At 54.0% G+C, this 24,708-nt stretch overlaps 1 protein-coding gene across 11 annotated transcripts in view; it reads left to right on the plus strand.

Moving 5' to 3' along the window:
• The window catches only part of RAP1GAP2 (RAP1 GTPase activating protein 2), a 60,768-nt gene that overhangs the window by 24,964 nt on the left and 11,096 nt on the right, over positions 1 to 24,708 (plus strand). For 8 of the 11 annotated variants that reach the window (XM_017822754.1, XM_017822749.1, XM_017822746.1 and 5 more), the window contains 14 exons: positions 13,288 to 13,372; positions 17,510 to 17,545; positions 17,780 to 17,824; positions 18,369 to 18,401; positions 18,566 to 18,775; positions 19,284 to 19,387; positions 19,876 to 19,954; positions 20,744 to 20,797; positions 21,051 to 21,134; positions 21,981 to 22,081; positions 22,738 to 22,867; positions 23,057 to 23,212; positions 23,991 to 24,062; positions 24,458 to 24,544. In XM_017822754.1, coding sequence (XP_017678243.1) covers positions 13,288 to 13,372; positions 17,510 to 17,545; positions 17,780 to 17,824; positions 18,369 to 18,401; positions 18,566 to 18,775; positions 19,284 to 19,387; positions 19,876 to 19,954; positions 20,744 to 20,797; positions 21,051 to 21,134; positions 21,981 to 22,081; positions 22,738 to 22,867; positions 23,057 to 23,212; positions 23,991 to 24,062; positions 24,458 to 24,544 — 1,276 coding nt within the window. Of the gene's footprint in view, positions 1 to 5,062; positions 5,095 to 5,590; positions 5,695 to 13,287; positions 13,373 to 17,509; positions 17,546 to 17,779; positions 17,825 to 18,368; positions 18,402 to 18,565; positions 18,776 to 19,283; positions 19,388 to 19,875; positions 19,955 to 20,743; positions 20,798 to 21,050; positions 21,135 to 21,980; positions 22,082 to 22,737; positions 22,868 to 23,056; positions 23,213 to 23,990; positions 24,063 to 24,457; positions 24,545 to 24,708 lie in introns of those variants that run through there. The other 3 variants (XM_017822755.1, XM_017822750.1, XM_017822747.1) reach the window with 3 other exon arrangements.

Genomic DNA, 24,708 nt, shown 5'->3' on the forward strand with positions numbered 1-24,708 from the left:
GAAGGACCAGGGGCTGAACAGGGTGCTGGTGGTGCTGGAAGCGTTGGGCATGTTAGTGGCTGTGCATCCCAAATCTGGCTTTATTAGTAATTTTAATGATGAAGGGTGACATTTAGTTCACTGATTTACTAGTAAAATTCAGAGGATCTGCTCATGCTGTAGAGACTAATTTCCTCTTCTGATTTGATCTAATTTAATTGGATGCTGAAATCTTGGAGCTCATCTCTTCGGGAAGCTTGAGTTCACAGGGAGAAATACCCCGAATTATCAGGAATACAATTTCCATGTAATCGTGCTGCTGTCATAGCCATGATTACCTTGTTCTTGTTATACCATCGGAAATTATACAGTTACCCCAGGGAGCTGCTGATGCTGCCCCCGTTGCAGTCATGCAGCTACACTGCTGGGCAGGGAGAGCCCAAAGCTGTCTTACTCAGGCTGTTGGAATTATGGGATAGTGTTTGGCTTGTAGCCAAATGGCACATGGTAGATGGGAGAGGTGTGTAGGAGACTCCTTGTACCCACAGCTTGTTTTGTTCCTTGATAAATGAGTCTTGGAAAACCACCCTCTATTCATGTGTTGATCGCATGGTCGGTGTTCCAGGCTCCTGTCTCTGATGCTCTTGGGTCACTGCACCTCGGTGGCTTTCCTGGAGAAGTTCTTGGCCTGGCTACAGCTCAGGCCTTACCCCCTTTGGAGCTGGTACCAAAGTGTTGTTGGTCTGGTTGAGTGTGTCCATCACATGCGGTGCTTGGCATCGCCTGCACACTCTGCAGCCATCAGCCATTTCATTGGGATGCTCCAAAGTCTGTGTGGCCTTGAACAGGGACACTGTGGGGTGTGCAGGGAGGTGCTGCTTCCAGCAGGAAGGGTGACAGGACCCAGCTGACCTCAGCTCCCTCCTGCAGTGAGAGTTCTTTCATTTTTATTCTTCCATTGTGGCTTTGACTGCTCTCTCTGCTCATTGCCTGTGAGGGCTGGAAATTGTGCTGGGGAGATGGGCCATTGTGGGCTCTGCTCAGCCCCAAGTCAGGCAGAAGGTTGATGCTTGTCTGTGCTTGTGAGAGGGATGGGCTCTGGACAGGGGCGAGCCTGTGGCCTGGGCTCCTGCTTGAGCTCAACAGGTAAATGTGTCCTTGCACTTCAACCCTGTCCTTCCATGTGGGAGCCACAGGGCTGGGGCACAGGGAGCTGCCAGCACGGGGGCACTGCGGTGTGGGGGAGCCTTGCCAACTGTGTGGGGTGGGGCTGGGAACCTGGGGCTGCACACATCAGTCTGATTGCTGGGAATTGTCACGGTGCTGGGGTGGCTGCTGCCGTGTCACGCCTGTCTCACTCTATTTCTAGGGAGATAAACTTGTGTTCTGTCTCTCATTGCCTGCATGGAGGAGCCAGCTCTGTGTTTGCCTGGGATTTCCTCCATGTCTTTCTAACTGAAGGCATAAAATAAATTTCTAATCAGATTACTTGGGACTGAATGTAACATAATCTAAAGCTCTATTTCTTGTGATACTTCTCTAAAACTGGATGCTCTCTTATCCTCTTCCTGCAGTGCTGATTGAAATGCTATAATCGCTTTCTCCCTCGTTTGCAAGCTCCCAAATCCATTTCTGCTATGCCAGGGAAATTGGGATGTGGCTGCTCCTTTGCAGAGAAATGGTTACTATTTTTGGGTTTTGGTCCATGTTGCATCGGCTCCTTTTGTTTCTCGCTGGCTCCCAGTTCCCGCTGGTGGTGCAGCTGCCCCATCCCAGCTCTCCCACCTGGGCAGTGCAGATGTCCACGCTCAGGTAGTGGTTAGTACCCAGGGGGACTCTGGGTGAGTGCCTGGGGTAGTGGGGAAGGGTCCCAGCCAGATCTCTGGGCTCCCGTGAGCCCCTGCAGGGGTGGGCTGGCCTGCCTCCAGCCCCGCTGTGGCAAATGCCTGGCATAGCTCATGTATTTCTGGTGCTGTCCCTCGTGAGTGAGGGAACCAGAAATATCTCCTGCACAGGGAGGCACAGAGGGTGACAGGGATGGATCCTGCACCATCTGACGAGACAGTGCTGTGGCTCTGGCTGAAGGACTCCTGAGTCACCAGAGCTGGGGTCAGCTGTGCCTGCAGCTCAGATGTGAACGATGGGGCTGGGTCCTTCACGGGTGGAAATGCCCTGTTGGTGGCTGAGGAAGGTCAGTGAGCTACTCACCCATGGGGAGTTTCATCTCACTGTAGCATCAAAACAAAAGCCAAAGTTATTACATAAACGTGTGGCTTCATAATAGTATTAATAGTGCCATTTGTTCATGGCAGATTCAGTACTCTCAGAGATGAAGGCTCAATCTTGTCCCAGTCTGGTGTTTTCAGATCATTCTTTCTTAGCAGAATGTCCAGAAGAAACTGTGGAGCTCTGCACAAGCGAGCTGGCCACCAGGTGATGTATCACTCACGGCCACCAGGTGATGTATCAATCATGGCACGGCGTTGTCCTGACCTGCCTGCGCTGCCTCCAGCCCCTCAGGCTTCCTAGTTTGCTGCCAAACTGTTTCTATGAAGAAAAAATGTCAGGGCATTTTTAGAGACGTATTTATTTCTTCATAAAACAGGGAGAGCTGCTTACCCTGGAGATCATTTAGTCACTGAAGGGGTGATACTGAATTTTTTAAAGGAAAGATGAAGACTTGGAGCCTCTTGCGTTCCGTCTGAGGAGATGTCCTTTGGCATGTCTGGAGGGCCTTCAGGAGTGCTGCTGCTAACAGGGCAGAGGTGGGGGCTTTCAGATGTGCCAGCCCTGACACCTTGTCTGCCTCCCCAGGCATCACTGTCATCCTGCCCTGCTCCATCCTGGAGCAGCCACCAGATAGCAGAACCTGAGAAATACAAGGCAGCTTCTGCAGGGCTCATCACAGCTGCAGGGGATGTCCTTGGGAGCAGGAGGTTCCCTTTCCTTTCACCTGTGTGCCCAGTGAATGAGTATCCAGCCCTCCTAGGAGAACCCATGGCCCCCCAGCCCTCCTCCAGCCCCTCACTGTTTATTATCTTGCCCTCAGCCTATAAATTACAGATCAGCTGCAATGAGTCCAGAACCAACTGCTTCCAGTGTGGGCTGGGCAGCATTGGGGTGGAGAGGGAACCTGGCTGAGTGTCTGCTCAAAGTGTTTCTCTATTTCCAAATAGGAGAGAATTGAACATCTTTAAAAATCAATACAAAGCCACTTCAGCATAAACCAAGAGGACATTAATACTTAACTTGCCTGGAAAAGGGGAGGAGAGATGTGGAAAATGTCTCCAGAGAGAGAGACTCAATGAAATTCGAATCTGCCTGTTTAATGTGAGAGGTAAAAGGTTTAAAATTAACCCCCCTCCCCCTCCATTAAGTGGAAGCTAATGAGGTGCTGGAGAATTGGTGTAATTTGGCAGGGAAATGGGACCTAATTTATTTTTCTTTCTCTTTTTTTTGTGCCTGAGAGAATTGACAGACTGATGGTTTCTGCTTGAAAGAAAGCAGCCAGATATTTTCTGCAGGAAGAGATCTGTTGATCCACCAAAAACTTTATTGAGACACTTGGCAGGGGAGTGAAGGGCTCTTCCCTGCTGTGGGGTGCAGGTAGCACCCAGGTTTAATCCTCTTACCCACTCACTTTCTCTCACCACCACTCACAGTTTGGCATCATTGAATGTTGTTCTGAGGAGGCAGAAATGCATTTTGGGGTGTTTGGAGAATGGGCTGGTTTTTTCCCTGTGGGGAAGTGGGAACCTCGACAATTGTCTGCTGGAAGTGCTGCTGCCTCAGCCTCCCCAGGGCTCTCGAGATCTGGTGAAATACAAAAATACTGATCTTGGGTTTATGTTTGGATCTTGACTCTCTGGAGAGCTCTACATGCACACTGTAGGTTGGGATGGGTGCTGTGGTGACACTGAACCACTGTCTGGTTCATCTGGGGTGAATTCATGTGGTGTGTTGACAAAAATAACATCACGTCCGTTTTTAGCTGACTTACAGTAGGATGCTGAAAGAGATTACGGTGATGATGGGGGTTGTGGTTGAATTTAAAGAATCCATCTGATTAGAGATTGTGCCGAAATATTTAGATAGAGATGGTCAGAACTGAGGTTATGTTGATCTCCTTAAGGATGGCAGGCAGGGGAAGGGAGTGATAGGCAGAAGGGTGACAGGCAGGAGAAGGCAGCAGGAGCGGCTGCTCCCTGCCAGATGTGGTCTGTGGCCTCTTGTGAGCTGTTTCTCCTGAGCAAACACATTAATTACAGGCTTTGCCAGGGGAGCCCCATGTGCTGTTAATGATTGACTGCTCCAGCTGGGGGTTTCCAGGCAGCTCCTGCTCCATGCCGGGCTGTTGCTCTGTGGGTGGGGAGCAGGGGGCCGTTCTCCCCATCTTTGCCTAAGAGCTGCTGCAGGTCCCACCTGAGTGGATGGTGGCTGTGGTCATCTGCAGCCTGTGCGTGGCCCCCACCAGACTCGTGTTTGTGGCAGGGTACCCCCAAAGCCCTGGCATGCCAGCTGTGACACTTTGTGGAGCAGCCGCCTCGGGGGCCCGGTGCCCTGCTGCCAGCAGGATTCTGCCCTCCCTGCTCTAAGGCCAGGCTGGTTAAACCCACCCAGGGGAATGCTTCCATGGGCTTGACCAAATGCAGGAGGATTGTTTCGACTATTCTGGGTGGCTGCAGGGATGTGGAGCACCAGTGGGCTTTGGGCAGGGACCAGTGTCCTGTCCTGGGCTGGGTGGGATGTTCTCATGTATGTTCCCACATGCTGGCAGCATGGATGGTGCTTTCATCTCTCAGACAAGGAGCTTGCTCAAAGTGCTGTAGTTTGTCCTGTGCCTAATTTCTGTGAAAATTAAACTGGCAGAGGAGGAAGGTGAGACAAGGGGGGCAGAGGGACCCAAGTGTTTTATCACCACAGCAACACAGGCTTCCAGGGAAAGGTTCTGAGGTGAGAAGTAGATCATTTACAGTTTACTTAATAAAAGAAATAACTCTCATTTCCTGGAGGGAGCTGTGTGCCAGCTCCTGGTGTGAGGGATAGGCTGGAGGACCTGTGCTGTCCCGCTGCTGTGGCCTGGGCTTAGTGGGGAGAGATGCTTGGCCCTGCAGGGTCAGGCTGGGATTAGGGTTAGGGTCAGGCTGGAACGGGCGTGGGGGGTCCCGCGGGGGTTTGCTGCAGTAAGGGACACATCTGGGGGCAGGAGAAAGTCCTCCTGCTGTGCAGGTTGAAGGGGCGGTGCTGGCACTTCATCCCTTAAGGAGCCCCGGCAGTGGGGGCCTCGTCAGCGGGGGCGTCCCCGGGGCTCCACCGCGGACAGTCGGTCCCCGGTCCCTTGACGGGAGCCCCCGTCGCCCCGCAGAGCCGGTCCGGGGGCCCGCGGGGACACACCCGCACGGCCGGGGGGGGAAGGGGGCCGAGCTGCCGCCATTCCGCACCGCTCCCCGCGGGGCCCCGTTACCGGCCCCGTTACCGGCCCCGCGCTCGTTACCGGCGGCGCGGGGAGCGCGCGGGGCGCGCGCGGGGCGGTGCGGGGCGGGGGCGGTCGCGGCCGTGGACGCGCCGCCGCCCCCGCCGGTGCCGGGCTCGGTCGGCGGCGGCAGCGGCGATGTCCCGGGCGGGAGACAGGACGCGGTCCCGGCGCGCGGGGGTGCGGGCGGCCGTGGTGCTGATCGGGCTCCTGCACCGCTCCCGGCAGAGCAGCGAGAGAAGGTGACACCGCGGGGAACCGGGGAGCGCTCGGTACCGGGGGCTGCGCGGGGGCTCGGGGCCGGCGGCGGCAGCGGGGATGGAGCTTCTGGGCGGTGTGTGCCGGCGGCGGGAGCGGGAGCTGGAAAACAGGCACCGGGATAACCGTGACCCGCTCACGGTGTGCGCTGTGAGCCGGCGGCGGTACCGGGAACCAGACAACGGGAACCGGGAGGGCAGTGACCCGCTCACGGTGTGCGCTGTGTGCCGGCAGCGGTACCGGGAGCCGGACACCGGGATAACCGTGACCCGCTCGGGACGCGTGTCCGTGCGTGTGTGCGGGGCTGCGTTCCAGCCTCCTCGAGCCGGTGAGCCCCGACACCCGCTGCTGCTGCTGCTGCAGACCCGGCAGGACCAGCGCGGTCCGCAGGGCTCCCGTGCGGGCAGAACTGTTGTAACTCGGCTCCGCAGCTTTGTCTGTTCCGAGAACAGCTGACAAATGGTTTCATCTTTCAGTGCCGAAGCCACGGGCTGTACTTCGTGTTCAACTTTGTGCCGTAGGAAATGGCCTGTTCGCAGTACTGTGCGAGCTGGCATCTGCTCCGTGGGCTCCGCTCCCCCCGCTTTGCACGGGAGTTGCTGTTGGCATCAGAGATTGACCCCGCGCTGATCTGTGCGGGCTGCCCCGGGCAGGGAGTTCTCCAGGACTCTGCTGCTCTGGCAACTTCGGTGTTAAACATAGCCAGAAATATATACCCAAACTTTGTAGTGTGTGTACCTCTGGTTTGGGGTGAAAGCGATGTGGGCACTCCTGCAGACTGAGGGGTTTTTTGTTTGTTTCTTTTTTCTTGGTTCAATTTGTGAGGTTATACCAGACCCATATGAATGAAGAATCGATTATTTGAATCTTTTTTGTAAAGTATCCTCCCACTCCCTAATCTATGAACATGAAAAATGAGAGTAAGGCAATGGGGAAGGAAGCTTTTTGTCCATTCCCAGTTATGGGTTGCAGGTCCGTACCCCATTTTTCAGTGCTTCTGCCGTAGGGACTTTGCCTTGGACAGCTGGTGCCCTTGAGAGCAGAGTTTCAGTGATGCCTTAATGACTGAACAGTGGCCTTCCCAGGGAGTTCACGTGTCACTGTTGTTGTTTTGGGATATTTTTCTCTTTTGCTGGGGTTTTAGGTAGATCATCAAAGCTGACCAGATGGAAAAAAACACCTGCAGGTCCTGACTGCCCTGAGTGAGCAGCAGTGATGGATTATCACCGAAGCTGAGCCATGGCTGGGATCCCTGTACCTCGTGCCCTCACAGGCTGGGACGTGCGGTGTGGGGACTGCACTGGGGCTCACTGGTGGGCTTGACCATTCCTGTCCTTGCTGTTGCCTCTTTGGGTTTTGTCTTGCTTAGCCCGGGCCCACCCCTGCCATAGTTCTGTCCGTGGACCATGGACTCTGGCTATGGACCAGCAAGTTTTGGACAGAGGGGCTGTCTGGTTTTGGGGGGCAGCCTGCAGTCTTTTCTCCCCCTTTCATGTGCTGTGTGTTTGGATTGTCAGAGTGCCGGGGAGGTGTGTGCTGCCAGAAAGGTCCAAATGCTCCTCTGGATGTTGTCCCCACTGAAACCTGTTGGCCATCCTGCGTTTGCCTTGAGGCCAGTGACTGCTTTACCAGTCACATCAAGAAAGACTTTCCCAGAGTTGTCTTTCCCCCAGGTACCAGGTTTCTATGAATGAACTGAGCATGACACTGGAGGGCTGAGAAAAAACCTCACTCTGAACTTGCACAGGAATCTGCCTCATGATGTGCAAGTCTGGTTTTTATTTTATTTTTTTTCCCAGCATCATGTTGTGCACAAACTGTCTCAGTGCAGTTCTTGCTGCGGGGTTTACTGAGTACAGCAAGAATCACACAGACATCTCAAGGGGAGAACAGGACCCTGAGGAGGTTTTTTCCTGTCTGCTGTGGACTGAGGAACCTCCATGGGAGTGATTGCAAGAATTCAAGCAGTGCTTTACGGTGATTGCTTCATCTTATGCAAGCTGCCAGGGCCATCAAAGTGACATAATCTGCAGGAAAAGGGAAGGACTGCTAGCGGCATCGTCAAAAGGGACTCAGTTCCTCCACCTGCTCCTATTTGCTTTTTTTTCCTCCTACATTTGGTCTTTGTTCTGCATTTGCAATTGAATTTTGCTTTCCATGAGCCATATGCAAGCCTGGCAGGATCAGTGGCAGCTGCAGAGTCCCTGGTGGCCCATGTCCCTTTCTTGTTAGCAACCCAGCAAAGTGCAGCTCAACACACCACCTTTGCCAGGCTCCCCTCACAGAGCTGGGTGGTGCTTACCTGCCCCTTCACCTGCAATCTGCCACCTATGGCTCCCCTGCTGAGGGGAGGGGAGCAGCAGGGAGCCCTGGGGGGTGGCTGCTGCTGTGGGCTCCTCCTGGCTCCTGTTCTGCTCTGGAAATCTGGAATTTGGACTGTATTTGTATCTAAAAGAATTTTCCTGAATGTCCTACGTGCAAGTGAGGTGATGCAATGGTGGCTGTCCTCTCGTGGAGTAAAGCTGGTGGGTGGGTGCCTCGGTGTGGGGCACCCCTCCATTCACAGTCTCCCCTTGCCCATTGGCACCAGTACCATGGTGCTCAGGGATGCAGGTTTCTGGGAGCTGTTCTCTGCAATTTGCAAATTATTGAATCAGCTCGGAAACGGCTGCCCGAGGCTCCTGGCTCGGGTTTGGCAGGAATAGGATCAGACGAGCCTTCTGGTCTGAAAACGTCTGCATGTGCCTTGGCTGATTTACTCAGATCTGCAGGAAATCTCCACTTTCTCTGCTTCTGCAAGGGAAAGCAGGCAGCACATTTTGTAAAAGATAAAAACTTGTTCCTACCATTACTTGCAGATCAAACCTTACTGTCCTGGCTTGGCCCAGTGAGAAGTCCTTGGCCAGTTGGAAAGATTCCAGTGGCTGTAGAGGTGCAGACAAAGCAGGAGTCAGCTTCTCACCATCCCCCCAAGCAGGATGGGCAACACATGGTGCAGCAGGGACCCCCACGGCCAGCAGAGGCAGCTGGGACCCCATAGCCAGTGTGGGCAGGGGACCCCCATGGCCAGCAGAGGCAGCTGGGACCCCACAGCCAGTGTGGGCAGGGAACCCCCATGGCCAGCAGAGGCAACTGGGACTCCCATGGCCAGTGCAGGCCACAAGGATCCACTGCCTGCACAAGGGCAGAATGCTCAGAACTGTTCAACAATGTTTGTTCTCTGTTCGGGGGTAATTAAAGCCAACCCCATTGGCAGTTAAATATCCCCTTGCTCTGAGCTGGCTGTGGTCCCGCTCGGGGATGGTGCACTGGGATGCTGTGTGTGTGCAGGTGCAGGCTGGCAGTTTGCAAATATGTAGTTCATTGCAAGAAATGTGGACCAGAAAATGCTGCACTTTTTTTTTTTTTGCTGACTCTGAGGTTTCTATATGAGAAGGTAACGCTGCAGGGCCATCCTGAGCCAGGACATAACAAGGTAAATCATTTTTTAGGGAAAATGCTCCATGGCAGGGGCTCTGCCCAGTGCTCTGGCAGCTCCTCAGCACTGGCTGCTTGGGCAGGAGCCCAGCTGTTGGGGGGCTCTGGAGCCTGGGTCTGGGGGGGTTCTGGAGCCTTGGGGCTGTCTGACTTTGGTGGAAGCCTGCAGCAGTGCGTGTCCTCTGCTGGCGTCCTCCCTGGGATGAGTGATGATGCAGCGAGATCTTGCTTGCTTGGCATCCCGGGATTGGGTGGAGAGCTGCTCAAAGTCAGGGCAAGGTGCTTTGTTCAGGCACTCGCTGCAGATTTCCAGGTGTAAGCCCTCATCAAGGTGCCCTTGTCTGTGTTGCAAAAAATCCACGGTTTTGGTTGGATGTTTTTTTGCAATTTGTGAGCAGATGCCAAGGGTTCCTGGCCACTGCTGCTCTGCCTGGGGTATCGGCAGGTGCTTGTGTCCTGGGGTCAGTCCCAGCCGTGTGGGGGATGGAGAGGAGCCCTCACAGAGGGAGGGTGAGCAGCCTGCTCCCCACTCCCACTGCCTGCTGTGGGCAGGGCTGAGCTCAGGTAGGGGGAGGATGGAAAACAATATGGAAGCATGGTCCCCTCTGAAAACTTAAGACTGGGAATGGAATATTAAATAAACTAAAAAGGAAACAGCTGGCAAGGTAATGCCCATCAAGGATAAAAAACGATGAGTCCAGAAATAGAGGCTGTTAATTTACAGGACAGTCATTGCTGACCTTCTCAAGGATGCAACATCTGACAGGCAGAACTTGTTGCTGCAGGAGTTTGGCACTTCCTTAGGCCAGGTTTGATGTGTGGAATTAAGCGTAGGCATAAGGGTAACCTGGGCTGCTCCTGCCTCATTTACACAGTGTGACAGAGGTAGAACCAACTGTTTGCTGTGGAGCACTTTGCCGTGTCAGGTAATACATTGACATCTCCCTTTCCCGTGTGTGATTTATATGAACGTACTGGGTCAGTTTAGAGCCCATCTGGGAAATCAGGTGGACAAAATGAGAAGGTGGGATGCATTAGGAGTTTTTCATTAGGATTTGGGCTGAGAGAGGGGGAGGGAAGTGTGCACTTGGAGTCAGGGTCTGACTGGGAACACTTTGGGGGTTCAGGCAGCCCCGGCTCTGTGCTCAACAGAACTTTTTAATCAGAATTTCAGTATGTCAGTGAGGTTTACCCAATTTAGGATATGAATTTAAAGGTACTTTTGGGATGTGATCAGGGACGCTCCAAAGAGAAAGACCTCACCTACCCTCACTCTGCTAGGAGCTTGCCAATGCCTATGCATTCGAAATGGGGTGAAAAATCCCCATTTACTCCCACTTTGGGAGGAGCCAGGGGAGCAGCCCTGGCCTGGTGGGCTCTGCCTCCCTGGGAGCTGGCAACAGCTGGGTCCTGGATGGGACCATGCCAGGATGGCAGAGCTGATCTCAGTCTCCGTTAGGAAACCCTGCAGTCAGCCCTGCATAACTGCATTAAGGTATTTCCTTAATTAGATTTACTAAGTATGCAGGATTCTAATTCTTTCTTTTCCTTCTCTCTTAATTTGCCTAATGAGAAAAACAAAGAAATAAAATTACTAAAGCGATGCCTGTGCTTCCTTCTGGAGACGGGTGTCCAGCAGGCTCTGGAGGCTGCTCTCACCCATCCTGTGCACTGGTGCCTGGCTGTGGCCATGGCCAGGGTGGGTGCAGGGGCACTAGGGGCAGGCAGAGCTGCCTGCTGGGCACCAGGTGCCCCCATGGGGAGCAAGCACAGTGCTGTGACCTTTGGTTGTGTTGTCAGTGCTGGTCTCCCGTGGTGCCAGGGAGAGGTGAGTGCAGGGTGAGCTGCACAGCATCCCCAGCCCCAGTCTTTGCTGGCAGGGGCACCTGTGACCTTTGCTGTGGTTTGGGCTCTGCAGAGACTTGTACTCTCAGTGCCAGTTGGGCACCGTGTCTCAGTGTGGGGCTGAGAGCCCCTGCTGGCGCTGGGGTCATTTCAAGGGGATCCTTGGGTTGTAGCCTGGTGCACAAAGACGAGCTGATCTTCCTCATGATTCATTTATCATTCTGTGAGGGTAATCTGTTTGGGAAATGGGCCACTAGCCCTTGACCTCGGTGCTGATGGCAGATTGAATCACTGGCGTCCGTGGCTGGACTTCAACATAACAGATTCCCAGTGTGGAGGCCACTTCCAAGTGGTGGTTGGGGATGGGCTTGTTTTGCTCTCCCAGAACTGTAGGAGCAGTTCCAGCAGTTTGGACCCAAAGAAGCAGCCAGCATGTGACAGAGGAACGTGTTGTTAAGTTGGGTGATTTTATAATACTTAGAATACGATGCTATGGCAACCCACTACAAATCCCAGATCAAATCAAATTATTTGTGCGCATCCCTATAACTTTAATCTTTGCAAAGTCGTATCCATTTTATGCCTTTGAGGCCGCTGTGCAGCTGAGTGCAATCAGGCAGAGCTCAGGGTTCAAAGCAAGGAGAGCAGAGGATGAGTGGCTTGCTCCAGATCAGGCTGTGCTTTAGTGTCCTAGAAAGTCAAAGAGCAAACAGGGAAAATCTGTCATCCTCGGCATTTTTCAGCAGTGGAGTCATGGTGAGATTGAGGAGAGCAGAGAGGGAAGGAGCTAGATAAACAGTATGGGTGGGCAGGAGAGAAATTCTGCTATTGCCCCACATTGCTTCAATTTATTTCTTGTGTGGAAAAATTGGAAGATGCCAAGAGCTTAAAAGAGGTGTAACAATGTAAATTTAACCTGCTCTGAGACAAAAAAAATGAAAGAAGATGTATTTTTGTTTAATATAATGTGAAACATCAGTCCTTGGTCTGGATTCACGTTTGGACACAGCCTGATGGGTGTTTCTCTCAGGTGCTCTGGCTGTGGCTGCACTGCTGGCACAGCCCAAGCGGTGCCCAGCCCCCAGTGCCCTGTGGCTCTGAGGGGCACAGTGTTGCTGGTCCCATTCTGCCTTCCCAGCATCCCCACTGCCTCTCTGCTTCATCCCCACTTTACCCCCTCAGCATCTCCCGCCTTCTCTGTGACGCAGGGCCCTGCCAAGGAGGGGCTGCAGCCACCTGAGCCTCCCCCATGACCGGCAGGTGATTGTCACCTGCTGTCACAGGTGCTGGGACCCGGGAGGAGAGGACAGTGTGAGTGGGAGGGCAGGGCCCAGGATGGTGGGGCTGGCAGTGAGGGCCAGTGTTTCCAGAGGTCAGGTGTGCACCCTCTGGCAGGAGCTACATGTTTTGGAGAGGGCCCCAGCGGGCACCAGTGCCTGCTGCTGTGCACGCTGCGCTGTGCGGAGCCATCCCAGGGCGGGCTGCCATGGGAACCAAACCTCGTTATGGCGAGATAAACAGTTGGACATTTTGGCCCGGTTTCTGCAGGACTAACCTGGCAGGGACGAGAGGAAACTAAATTAAATCTCAGATTTTCTGACTCCCCGAGGAGCATCTGGCAGTGCTGCTGTGTGATGGCGTGGCTGCCTGCCCGGGAACCGCCGGGTGAGAGGGGTGGGGATTTTGTTGAGTGGAGGGTTGAGGCCATGCCTTTCTGAGGTTTAGGGGGCTTTTATGCATGGCACGGGGTCTGCTCCCTGCTTCCCTGGGATCTCGCACCGTCACGATGCTTCTGCTGCCTCCAAATACAGTGCCTGTGCCAGGTGCCCTGTTGTCAAAGGGGCCCTTGGCTGGGTGCCTCCAAACCAGCCAGGGTGTCCCTGGGTGTCACTGAGCTGGGAGCCTTCTCTGCTGCCAGAAGGCTGCTAAGCCACAGGTCCTGCCCTGGTAGGGAAGGTGCTGGAGGGAGGGAAGCTGTGGGCATGGGCTGTCATAGGAACCCAGCCCTGCTGTCCCTGCACCACCAGCACCACACCAAGGGGCAGTGAGGGCTCACAGCTCGCCCTGGGCACGGGGCTTTTCTGGTTACTTTTATCACTTTCTAAGACCGTCTGTTGGGTTTTTTCTCAGATTCCAGATATTACTGTACAGGCAGCCACATGCCATGGCTTTGCCAAGGGAGATAACCCTTATCTCCTGCCTTGCATGCTGGCTTGGGCAGGGGAGAGCTGACACGCCTGTGTTTGGTTTTCCAGGAAGCAGGAGCTGCTGAACAGCACGGATGTGACCGTCCCAGAGCGGCCCCTGTCACCCCCCCTCACCGCCCCCCCGACCATGAAGGTGAGTGCAGGGGCACCGCGGTGCCGGGCGTGGGCGCGCGGTCCAGCCGAGGCGCCGGTTTTGGAAAGCCAGGCTGGTGAGGAACGGCACTTCCAACGCAGCAGCTGTACGGATTAGGGCTGTTCCCGCAGGAGCAGCAGTAGGTGGTTTCTGGAATTCAGCCGGCAGCCTGTTCCGACACCATCCATCCCTCCATCCACGGCGGCAGGGCCTGTGTGCCAGCGGCCCGTCCTGCGCCGCCGCTCACGTTATGCAATCGCGAGCAGTAATGACGAGCAGGGTGCTGAGTTCCAGTGCTGTTTTCCTTCCAGTAACCCTCCCCAAGCACTGTGGTGGGTGGCTCTGTGCCAGCACGAGGCAGACGGTGCATCCCTGGCCGGCACTGCTGCAGGGGCCAACCCACCGCTCCTTCCTGCCAGGGACCACTCGGCCACTGCTAAGCTGTGCCAGGCATAGGGAACTCCAGAGGTGCCAAACAGAAATAAAGCCATGTGTTTTCCAGGCTGGAAGTTGTCTGTGGGCCTCTGGGTTTGTTTGTGTGCCTCCTTGTTTGGAGGTTCCCAGTGCCCCTGCTACCACTTTGGTCCCGCTGCCATTGGTTTGAGGCAGGCAGAGGTTGGGACATATCTGCTGATATTTAAGAGATGGACCTCAAGGTGCCTGGGACAGGACATGTCAGGGATCAAGGAGCCATCAGCTTGATGAAGGGAAAGCTGAGGTGACTGTGGCTGTGGCTGGGAGGCAGAGACCTGGTTCTCAGGACTCAGTTGGGTTCTCCGGCGGCAGCCAGTGTGGAGGATGTGGGTGATCACTTGGCCCCGGCATAGCTGAGCCTGCCATGAGATGCTGCACAGCATGAGTGCATTGAGTTGAAGTCCTTGGTTCTCATCCTGCTCTGCCCTGCTCTTGGTAGACTCTAGGGTGCTTCCCAGAGATCTGTGCAAGGCTTAGTGTCACAGAGAGGGATGGGGGCAGGCATGGGTGTTGGGACAGGAGCAAGTCACTGGCAGCTGAGACTGCCTGTGCTTTGTCAGAGCCATGCAGGCATTCTGGCCAAAGAGGCTTGTTCTGCCTCCTCCCTGGTGCTGCTGGGATGGGAAGGCCCTGTTGGTGCTGGTGCCTATTCTGCAGCTCCTGAGCCAGCAGCTTGGGTTGTCCTGCACTGACTCTGAGAGGATTTACATCTAGGATTCATGCAGCTCCTTTAGAAGGGCTATGACTTTTTTGTGCATACAGATTTCCAGGCAGAGAGGGATTTTCTATCTCTTGCCCAGTGCCCGGTTTCTCCTGCCACTCTCCCAGGAGAGTGCCCACCTGAGGGGCACAGTGCATCTTGCCACAGGGCCATGAGTCCCTCCATGGGGCCGTGCATCCCCGTCGTGGGGCTTTGCATTGCATCCCAGCAGGCACCTGCCCGTCCTCTGCAAACCCTCACTGCTTCCTGCCCAACCTGTTCCGGGCACTTTGCCTCCCAGGGGAGCCACCCTTTGAAATAACAAGGCAGCCGTGCCGGTGTGCCTCTGGCTTGGGGAAACATTAACGAGGGGAGGTGTGGGGCCGGGCAGGGATGGCCGGGCTCGGCCGCTCTTGCCGGGTGCCCGTGAGGAAGCCTTGCCGCGGCAGCAGCCGTGGCTGCGCGGCCGATGCAGGCGGGGGCTGATGCCGAGAAGGTAATGGATATAATGGATTTCTTCCCGGGTTGCTGGTGAGTGCTGTGACGCGTGGAGGGGAGTGCTGGGGAGGAGGACTGGCACAGCTCTGCTCGCTGCCCTCCATCCATGGCAGCTCCTGCCCAGTGCAGGGTTATTCTGGGTGTAATTTTGTTTGTAAACCTCTGAAGCAGGTACTTACTGGTCACTGTCAGTGCCAGAAGTTGCCAGCTGCAACTTCTCCAAGTGCTCCTTGTTCGTAGGGGTATGCCACTAAACTCACGACCCAGGACAAAGTTTGTCATGTGAAGGTGGCAGGGCAGCGCTGCCCACTCTGGGCTGCCTTTGGTGTCATTGCAGACACCAGTGCAGGTTCAGTTTGCAGCAAAAGCCCAGCACAGTGAGTGCAGAGTCCCTTCTGCTGGCTGCACCCTCAGTGGGTGACGTGGCTTCTTGCCGGCGCCACAAAGGTGTCACTGTACACACACTGTAATTACCAAAATGTTTGTGGCCTGGTAAGGCTGGCTCTGAGTATGCACAATGCCATGAAGGGCACAGGCTGCTGCATGCTTTGTTCAGTCCGCGTGGGCATTTTCTGCAGGACTGTAGCAGGTGGATCTGGTGCCACAGTGGGCTCAGATCTTGTGTCCGGCTACCTGAAACTACCCAAATTGACTCAAAGAACATTTATACTTGGAGATAAAGGAAATCCAAACCAAGCTCAAATTAAGGAAAAGCCTTTTTAAAGAGTGTCCAGCTGTGGGCACAGAGCTGTCTGAGACAAGGCTCTTTTTAACTCCCGCAGGAGTGGTAGGTAAGGGTGGGCTTAGTCTAAAGCTGGAAACACGGCCAGGGCTGTGTCTGAGCCACGGCTGCCCCACCTGTGCTGGCAGCTGTAGGCTGCTTCTGCTGTGAATTTGACCTTTGCTCACTGCAATTATTAAAGGAAAATCTCTCTCAGGTTTTCCTTTGGCCTTTGATTTTCATTTCTTCATCTCCTCCCCTGTTTTTTTCTTCTTTTTTTGTGTGTGTTTTGAGAAATTCAGTCTATTCTATGAGCTCACTAAAAAATCACCCCCCAGGCCTTTCCCCTTTTTACCATGATCCCTTCTGCCCCAAATCCCACAGCCCTCTCCTGCAAACTGTTTCTGACAGCTGGTAGCATGGGAGCTGCTGATCCTGCTTTCTGCTCTCCACCCAGACTGGCAGTGTCTGCCATGGCCCAGCCTCTTATCAGCCGTGTGAGCCAGGATCACTGCACCTGGAGCAGGGCAGGAGGCCAGGAGTAAACATGGGTTAGAGGGGAGGAGAGGTGAGAGGAGAGATGGGGCTGCTGTGTCACACCTCCAGAAAAGCCACTTACTGGTTTACTGGGAGTGCCACAACATCTACAGCCATAGTTTGACTGGGTAATTTATTTGTGTGTACCTGAGAGCAGGCAAAGCTGGGCAAGGGATCAGGATTGTCCAGCTGAGGTTCAGCTGTGCTGAAGGGGTGCCCCTGGAGCAGCTTCTCATCGCTCTGGCTGCCACCAGGACCAGGGCCCCACTTGGAAGCACAGGTAGATCAGGGTGGGAAAGGGGTACTTCACCAAGGGAGAGCATGGCTGAGTGACTAGCATGGTCTCAGCACCTTTCGTGGAGAGGCAATGATGGGCTGTCCGAGCTCTGGTTGGGTTCTTGTCCCTGGGCCCCCTCACCCAAGGCTCGGGGCTGTGTGTGCGGTGGCTGCGGGTCCTCCCCCGGCACTGGCCAGGCAGGGCGGCCAGAGCCCTCGAGCCAGGCAGCAGAATGGGCTGACTGTGGGACTGGTGCTCTGCAGAGGGCACACACAGGGTTTCTAATTGGAGTCAGGCTCACTAATCTCTTTAGTTCGTTTGGCAAGTGGGGATTAACCCTGCACCGGCCAGCCCAGCACCACCGGCAGCAGCTTCGCTAACGCTGCTGTGATTAGGAAAAGAAATTACTCCAGACCACTGACCAAATCATGCACACAGCTGGAGAGTTGTGGGGGCTGAGGGCTGCTGGCGAAGGGAGCTGCAGCAGTGATGCTGATCTCTGAGTTGGGCTGGACAGAGCTCCAAGGGTCACAGCTGCCCACTCGTGCATGGGGAGCTTGACAAGTGCCACGGCCTCGCTCAGCCCCTCTTCCCAGGCTTCTCTGGAAATGGAATGTGGAGCAGGAGCCATTGGGTAGTCAGGGAGCTGCTAGCCCTCACTGATCCATGTGCTGCCCACAGTGGTGGTGGGGGCCACTTGGTGTGGGATGTTTGCAGGCCCCAACTCTGCTCAGCGGCAGGACTGGGTGGGGTATCTTGAGGGCACACTCCCTCAGTTATGGATAGAGTCTCCTCCCATTTCTGCTGAGGGCCAGAGTCAGGGTGGCCAGTCTGAGGTGGGGATTCAATGTCCCTGCTGTGATGTGGCTTGGGCTGGCTTGCCTTGTGTCCACTTTCATCAAAAAAGAGATTTCCTTCTTTTCTTTTCAGTCGGCAGAATTCTTCGAAATGCTGGAAAAAATGCAGGTGAGCAGCACTGTGCATGCCAGTAATAGCAGGATATTCTCCTCGGCAGAGCCCGTGAGGGCAGAGGCCCCACAGCACCTCCTACATTACCATGTTGGGAGGCTCATCCTGAGCACAGGCTCACTTGGGTCGGAGCTATCCCCATGTAGCAAAATACCCTCATGTTGGTGGGCCAACCGCCTGTGTTGCTGAAAACATCTTAATTATTTGATCCATTCATTTTGTTCCAAACAGGCACCAAAACTGGAAGAACAGAGGTCTGGAAGCCAGAAACACAAGGTTGGTTGATTTTTATTTCTTGTGGGGATCTCTTTGTGTGTCCCCCCACCCATCTCAGAGGTTTAATGTGATCATCAAAGACAGTTGCTCAAAGGGCTGGAAAGGATTTAGATGTTATCTGAAAATAAGACACTGATTGAATTGCAAAGATGGGAATTCAGTGCCTGTAAATCCCTAATCCAGCTTTATGTCCAGGCTGGTGCATTTCAGTGTCGAGCTGTGTAAAAGGGTTGGAAGTTGCACCAATGGTGGAACCCCCTTCAGACAGGACTCACCCTGCACTGCCACCTTCCTGTAGACCCTGAGCCTGGAGGGGCCCCCCTGGGCAGCACAGGGGCACCACTCCAGGGCTCACCCCCCTTGCTGTGGCCTCCCCTGACAGGAGCATCGCTCTCCATTAGCACCTCATGCAGGGCATGGGCTGGGAGGGACCAGGGCAGCGGGTGCTGGAGGTGCTCCCCAGGTTGTGTGTGCAAGGCTGGGGTGAGGAGATGGCTGGTGGGAAACACATGGTCATAGATGGTGTTTTGGTTCCTTTTTCCAGGAAGACTACATCCCGTACCCCAGCATTGATGAGGTGGGTGCACTGAACCCCCCTGAGCGCCTTCTGGGCTGGACTCGTTCCCCTGGTGCCAGGACTTGGGTCTGCTGCAGAAGGGGGCAGAACACAGGGCAATGAGCTCTGCACCCCACATCCACACCCCTGTCCTGCCTGACCCCTCGTGGCACATGTCTCTCCAGATCCTAGAGAAGGGCAGCCCATACCCATTGATCATCCTGCCCCAGTTTGGGGGGTACTGGATCGAAGACCCAGAAAACCTTGGCACACCCACCTCATCTGACAGCAGCATCTGCGAGGAGGAGGAGGAGAACCTCAGCCCCAGCACCTATGGCTACAAGCTGGAGTGCAAGGGAGAGGCCAGAGCCTACCGCAAGCATTTCCTGGGGAAGGTGGGTGCCCCCATCCCTCAGGGCTGAAAATGGCACACCCTTGCCCAAGAAAAAGTCTCCAGTTGTGAACAAAATGGGTAAATTTTGCACCTTCCTCCTTTGCAAGGAGTGAAGGCACCAGCGGGTTCCCAGCATGGCAGTGATGGCCACACACAGAGCCTTCACCCCTGGCCCCACAGCCACAGGGATCCCACAGGGATCCTGGGACACCAGGCTCTGAGCCTTCTGTCTGTGGGGACCCTGGGCTTGACCAGATGCACAGGCCCAGCATGGCAGCCCCTGCCCTCTTGCTCACAGTCCTGTAATCCTCTTTGGCCCTCTGAACACACCAAGAGCAGGGTGCTGAACTCCACTGGCAGAGGGATTACAGCCCTGGTCCTGGCAAGGGGGTGAGAGTGTGTGCCCTGAGGGACGGGAGGGTTGCAGAGTGGCAGGTGAGTGTCCGGGCAGTGTCCTTGCCATTGGTAAGCTGCTTCCCTGCCACTAACATGCTGTTTTCTATTTTTAGGATCATTTAAATTTCTACTGTACAGCCAGCAGCCTCGGAAATCTGATCCTTTCTGTTAAATGTGAGGAGACAGATGGCACAGAATATTTAAGGGTTATACTCAGGTATGGGAAAAAATGCCTTGTTTAAAAAATATTCTCTCTTTGGGAGTCCCCGGTTTCTACAGCAAATGCTTGAGCCAGACTGGCAGCAGTGTGGAGGGGGTCAGGGTGGGATGGGAAGCAGTGGCAGCATCCTTGTGTTTCTGCACTGGGGCTACCCAAACCTGATAATGAACATGAGACTTTGATCTGTTGCTAAACCCGCTGAACTGAGTGTAAACCTCTGCGGGTTTAATCCTGCCTGGGATAACACCAGTCACATCTCTCACCATCCCTCTGTAAGCTGACAGGACCCAGCATGTCTGAAGCATTTTGTCATTTCCCTCCAAACTATGAATATTTGAAGAGCTGCAGAGATGAGAAGACAAATTGAGCCTTTGCTCACTAACCAGGCCCAACAAATGCAGCACAACAGTGTTTCCCAACAGCCGGCACAGCTTTGCTGTAGACATTCCCTGACGTCTGTCTGCTCATTGTCCTTTCTTTGCTAGGTCTAAAGTGAAGACGTTGCATGAAAGGATCCCACTGGCAGGATTGAGCAAGCTTCCAAGTATCCCCCAGATTGCAAAGGTAAAATGCCCAGCTGGGCTGGGACACCTGCAGCAAAGCCTGTGCCACTGCGCCTCAGGCAGTGTTGGGATGTGTTGGGTAGCGTTGGGATGTGTGAGGATGTGTTGGACAGTGTTGGGTGGTGTTGGGATGTGTGAGGATGTGTTGGACAGCGTTGGGTGGTGTTGGGATGTGTGAGGATGTTTTGGACAGCGTTGGGTGGTGTTGGGATGCATGAGGATGTGTTGGGCGGTGTTGGGTGGTGTTGGGATGTGTGAGGATGTGTTGGACGGTGTTGGGTGGTGTTGGGATGTGTGAGGATGTATTGGACAGTGTTGGGTGGTGTTGGGATGTGTGAGGATGTGTTGGGCGGTGTTGGGTGGTGTTGGGATGTGTGAGGATGTGTTGGACAGTGCTGGGTGGTGTTGGGATGTGTGAGGATGTATTGGACAGCGTTGGGCAGCGTCGGGCAGCAATGCCTCGGCTCTCAGGTCAAGGAGCACTTGGGTGGTGCTATGTGCTGGCCCCACTGTTAGTTTCCTGCTGATCCCAGGCAGGTCACTGGTTGATATCTGGGAGAAGAGATGAGAAAGTGGCACCACCTTTGACCCACAGAGAGACCTGGGACTTGTCTTGCTGCATCCTCAGTTGGGTGCCAGCCAGGCCACGGGGCATCCCAGTGAGAGGATGTAAAGCAGGGAGCTCCTGTAATCAGATGCTGGATTTGGCTTCTTTGTAACACACTCATGGCCTTGCTGTGAAGTTTTGGCCAGGGACCCAGCACTGACTGCTCTTTCCTTTTGCCCACAGGCCTTCTGTGATGACGCCTCTGGGCTGAAGTTTAACCCGGTTCTCTACCCCAAGGTGAAGTAACCTGCCCAGCAGGGATGCTGAGAACCCCACCCAGGGCCACTGTGGAAAACTTTTGGCCTAATTATGTGGGAATTTGGCTTCTTTCCCCCTTCCACCCTCCTGGTGCTGCCCAGCCATTGTACCCTGTTGCAGCTCCAGTGGGCTCTCCCACCCCCACCACGAGGAGTGGTGTCACAGCCCGTGGGTTTGGTCTGTCAGCTTTTGAACTACCTGGTGAAACAATTGTTACTTTGCTTTCCTGCAGGCGTCCCAGATGATAGTGTCGTATGATGAACATGAGGTCAACAACACCTTCAAGTTTGGTGTGATCTATCAGAAGTTCAGGCAGGTGAGTTGCCCCCATGCCACTCTCGTGGAGCGCATCCCTGCACCCCAGAGAGCTGTGTTTCATGGGCACAGACTCAACCCTGTTGTTAATTCTGCCACATGCAGCACCTCTGTGTCCTCACTGACTGCGTTTCTTATTGCTCGGATGTTTTCCCTACTCATTAAAAAATGATGTGACTGAAAAATCTCAGTATGGAAAACAGCCCACAAGCTGCTGTAGGGAAAAGCGGATGTGAAAATGGATTTTAGCAGGCATGGTATTTTAATCAGATATATGTTTAGACAGCAAAACAGCTATGTTTGTCTAGAGGGATTGTGGGCTCTGAAGACAGGCACTTGCTGAAAACGCTGTCATTAGCGGGGGGACTCAGGATGGGGAGTGCAGAGGCAGTTCACCCTCAGAACTCACCAAGAATTATTCTGACAGGCACTCTGATTATGTTGCATTTTGGGTTTGATTGAGTGACTCATGCAAGGCCATAATTAGGGTCTCATTGTTTTGAAATACAGCATGTGGAGGGGGATTAGGGCTTGGATTTTCCAATGGAGGATTCACTTGTGTTTTGATATTTCCTGGACATTATCCTAAGGTCCTTGCTGTGGGTCAGAAGTAGCTCTCAGCAGCTTTACCCTGGAGTGTCCTGGGGGCCAAGCAGGCTGTGACAGCCCACAGACAGTGCTGGTGGCCAGTGGTTAGTGTGGGGGGGCCAGCTGGGGAGCAGAGGAGGGGAGCAGCCTGGAACAAGGTGGTCACACCCCAGGGACCCCGTGGATGGAGCAGGAGGTGGCAGGGGATGGACAGGCAGGGAGATGGGGGCTGTCAGCAGATGCACTCTGTGTTTTGCAGACCCAAGAGGAGGAGCTGTTTGGTAATAATGAAGAGAGCACTGCCTTCAAGAACTTCCTAAGTTTTCTGGGAGACACCATAACACTCCAGGACTTCAAAGGGTAAGTTAGATAAAAAGGATGATTTTACAAATACATTAACAAGAAACCATGTCATATGTAAAAATATCTACGTGTGAGAACAGAAGTCATCTCGCTCCTGAGCGGGATATGCAGAGCAGAAGCAAATATAGCTTTGGCTTGTTTTTCAAAGCTGGAGGAGTTTTCGAAAAAAAAAAAAAAAATTGGAGCTGCCAAGAGAGAAAAACTTATTTTCCTGCAGATTTGAGGTTGTGCTAAAATCTGGCTCTGCTCAGCCATAGATGGAAGGAGCTGTGTGTGGAAATGTGCCGTGCCCAGTGTCACAGCTCAGCTGTGGGTGCCTCCAGGGTGGTCACTGCAGCAGCCGTGGTGTGGGCAGAGACCCCCCACTGCTGGTGAGGGATGGTGAGACCACCAGTGCCACAGCTGGTGCCCACGGCTGTGGTCAGCCCTGGCTGACCAGCCCTGCTCTGTGTACACCCTGTATTTCAGGCTGGTGATGGCGATGCTTGGTTAGAACATGTGACATGGTTTGTTCCTTCTGTTTGCTTACTTCTAGATAAAGATGAATGAGCTAACCTGTTCCATCAGCCTGTCCCCTGACAGCCACTGGCACTCTCTGTGAGGCTTTCAATTAATATTTCTTCCTTTCTCTCTGCCTTTCCCTTCATCTCCAGTTTTCGAGGAGGCCTGGATGTCAGCCATGGGCAGACGGGAGCAGAGTCTGTGTACACGGTGTTCAGGGACAGGGAGATAATGTTTCATGTCTCTACAAAGCTGCCTTTTACCGAAGGAGACACACAACAAGTAAGAGAGATGAGTTTCCTTGCACAGAAGGGTCTGAGTGGGGATGCACTGACATTGGCCTGCCCAGTGCCCCAGCACCATGGCACCACAGAAGTGGTTGCTTGGCTTCCCAGCCCGGGGCTGGCATTTGCTTCCATGGGAGTGGAACCGCCTGGCATTACCGACCCAATGTTCTTCCTTCCTGCTTAGCTCCAGAGGAAGAGGCACATTGGCAATGACATTGTGGCAATTATCTTCCAAGAGGAGAACACGCCATTTGTCCCAGACATGATTGCCTCCAACTTCCTGCACGCCTACATCGTGGTGCAGGTGGAGAACCCTGAGGGAGATAACACAATGTACAAGGTGAGGGCAATCCCAATGTGGACATGCCTGTTCTTGCTTCAGCATCTTTTGACAAGGGCATGGAGTGACAGGACAAGGGGGAATGGCTTCCCACTGACAGAAGGCAGGGTTAGATTAGAGATTAGAAGGAAATTCTTCCCCGTGAGGGTGGTAAGGCCCTGGCACAGGTTGCCTAGAAAAGCTGTGGCTGCCCTATCCCTGGAATTGTTCAAGGCCAGGTTGGATGGGGCTTGGAGCAACCTGGGCTAGTGGAAAGTGTCTCTGCCCATGGCAGGGGGTGTGTGAATAGATGATCTTTAATATCCCTTCCAACCCAAACCATTCCATGAATCGATGATCTCAGACCAAATTCTGGAGGCAACTGCCCAGCACCTTCCCCATGCTCAGTGACACAACCAGAGTTAGGCCTGGCGGGCTCTCATAGCTTGTATTGAACACACATATGTATGCACACAGGTGTATTATGTATGCACACAGGTATATTATGTATGCACACAGGTATATTATGTATGCACACAGGTGTATTATGTATGCACACAGGTATATTATGTATGCACTGTTATGTGATGTGTGTATACAGACATCTGTGTATAAAATGCTGTGTGTATGACAGCTCCTGTAACAGCTCATTTGTTAAAGAGTTTTGATGCTCCTCAGTGTTTGAATGTGCCTTGGAACAGCTCACATCCATCTGACACATCACCTGGGTGTAGGCAGCATACAGATAACCCTGTTATCCTGCTGCACCCATGAGAATAATGTGTCTTTGGCTCTGCAGGTGTCAGTCACGGCCCGGGAAGATGTCCCTTCCTTTGGCCCAGCCCTGCCGAACCCGCCGGTGTTCCAGAAGGTAGGAGCTGAGGGAACCACGTTCCAAGCCATAAAGTAGATGTGTGTGTCCGAGATGTTTCCAAGTGTTTTCACCTTCTTGGGGAAAACATGACTTCTGGAATTGATCTGCATTGATCTTGGTTTCCAGTGAGGCCCTGGGATTTATGGTAGGGTGAGTGGCCGTGCACCAGTGCATGGCATCACCCATACGAGGCAGCAGTGGTGGCTCTGGTGCCAGGGCATCTGTGTGGGTGCAGGAGGGCACCCCAAGCCTGTCTGGGGTTTTTCACCAATGCTTCCACATCTAGAGGGGCTGTAGGGTGCTGTGAGCCCACGTTTTGGGTTGGTACAGCTCCAGGGATATGGGGAGTCTTACAACAGCAGGTGTTTTCCACCTTGGCTCTGTCCCTGCAGAGCCCTGAGTTCCGGGAGTTCCTGCTGACCAAGCTCATCAACGCCGAGAACGCCTGCTGCAAGTCTGACAAGTTTGCAAAGCTGGAGGTAATGCTGCCCGTGTGTCCCTGCCTGGCACCGTGCCAGGTGTGGGGAATTCCCCCATTCCTTCTCAAAGCCACCTGTCCCTGTTGAAATGGGTCGGCACTTCCAGGGACAAGTGACTGGAGTGTGATGGCCATGAGGCCTTGTGGGGCAGGCACTGCCCTCCA

This window comes from Lepidothrix coronata, unplaced genomic scaffold, assembly GCF_001604755.1.
Source record: "Lepidothrix coronata isolate B3197 unplaced genomic scaffold, Lepidothrix_coronata-1.0 Scaffold99, whole genome shotgun sequence".
NCBI lineage: Eukaryota > Metazoa > Chordata > Aves > Passeriformes > Pipridae > Lepidothrix > Lepidothrix coronata.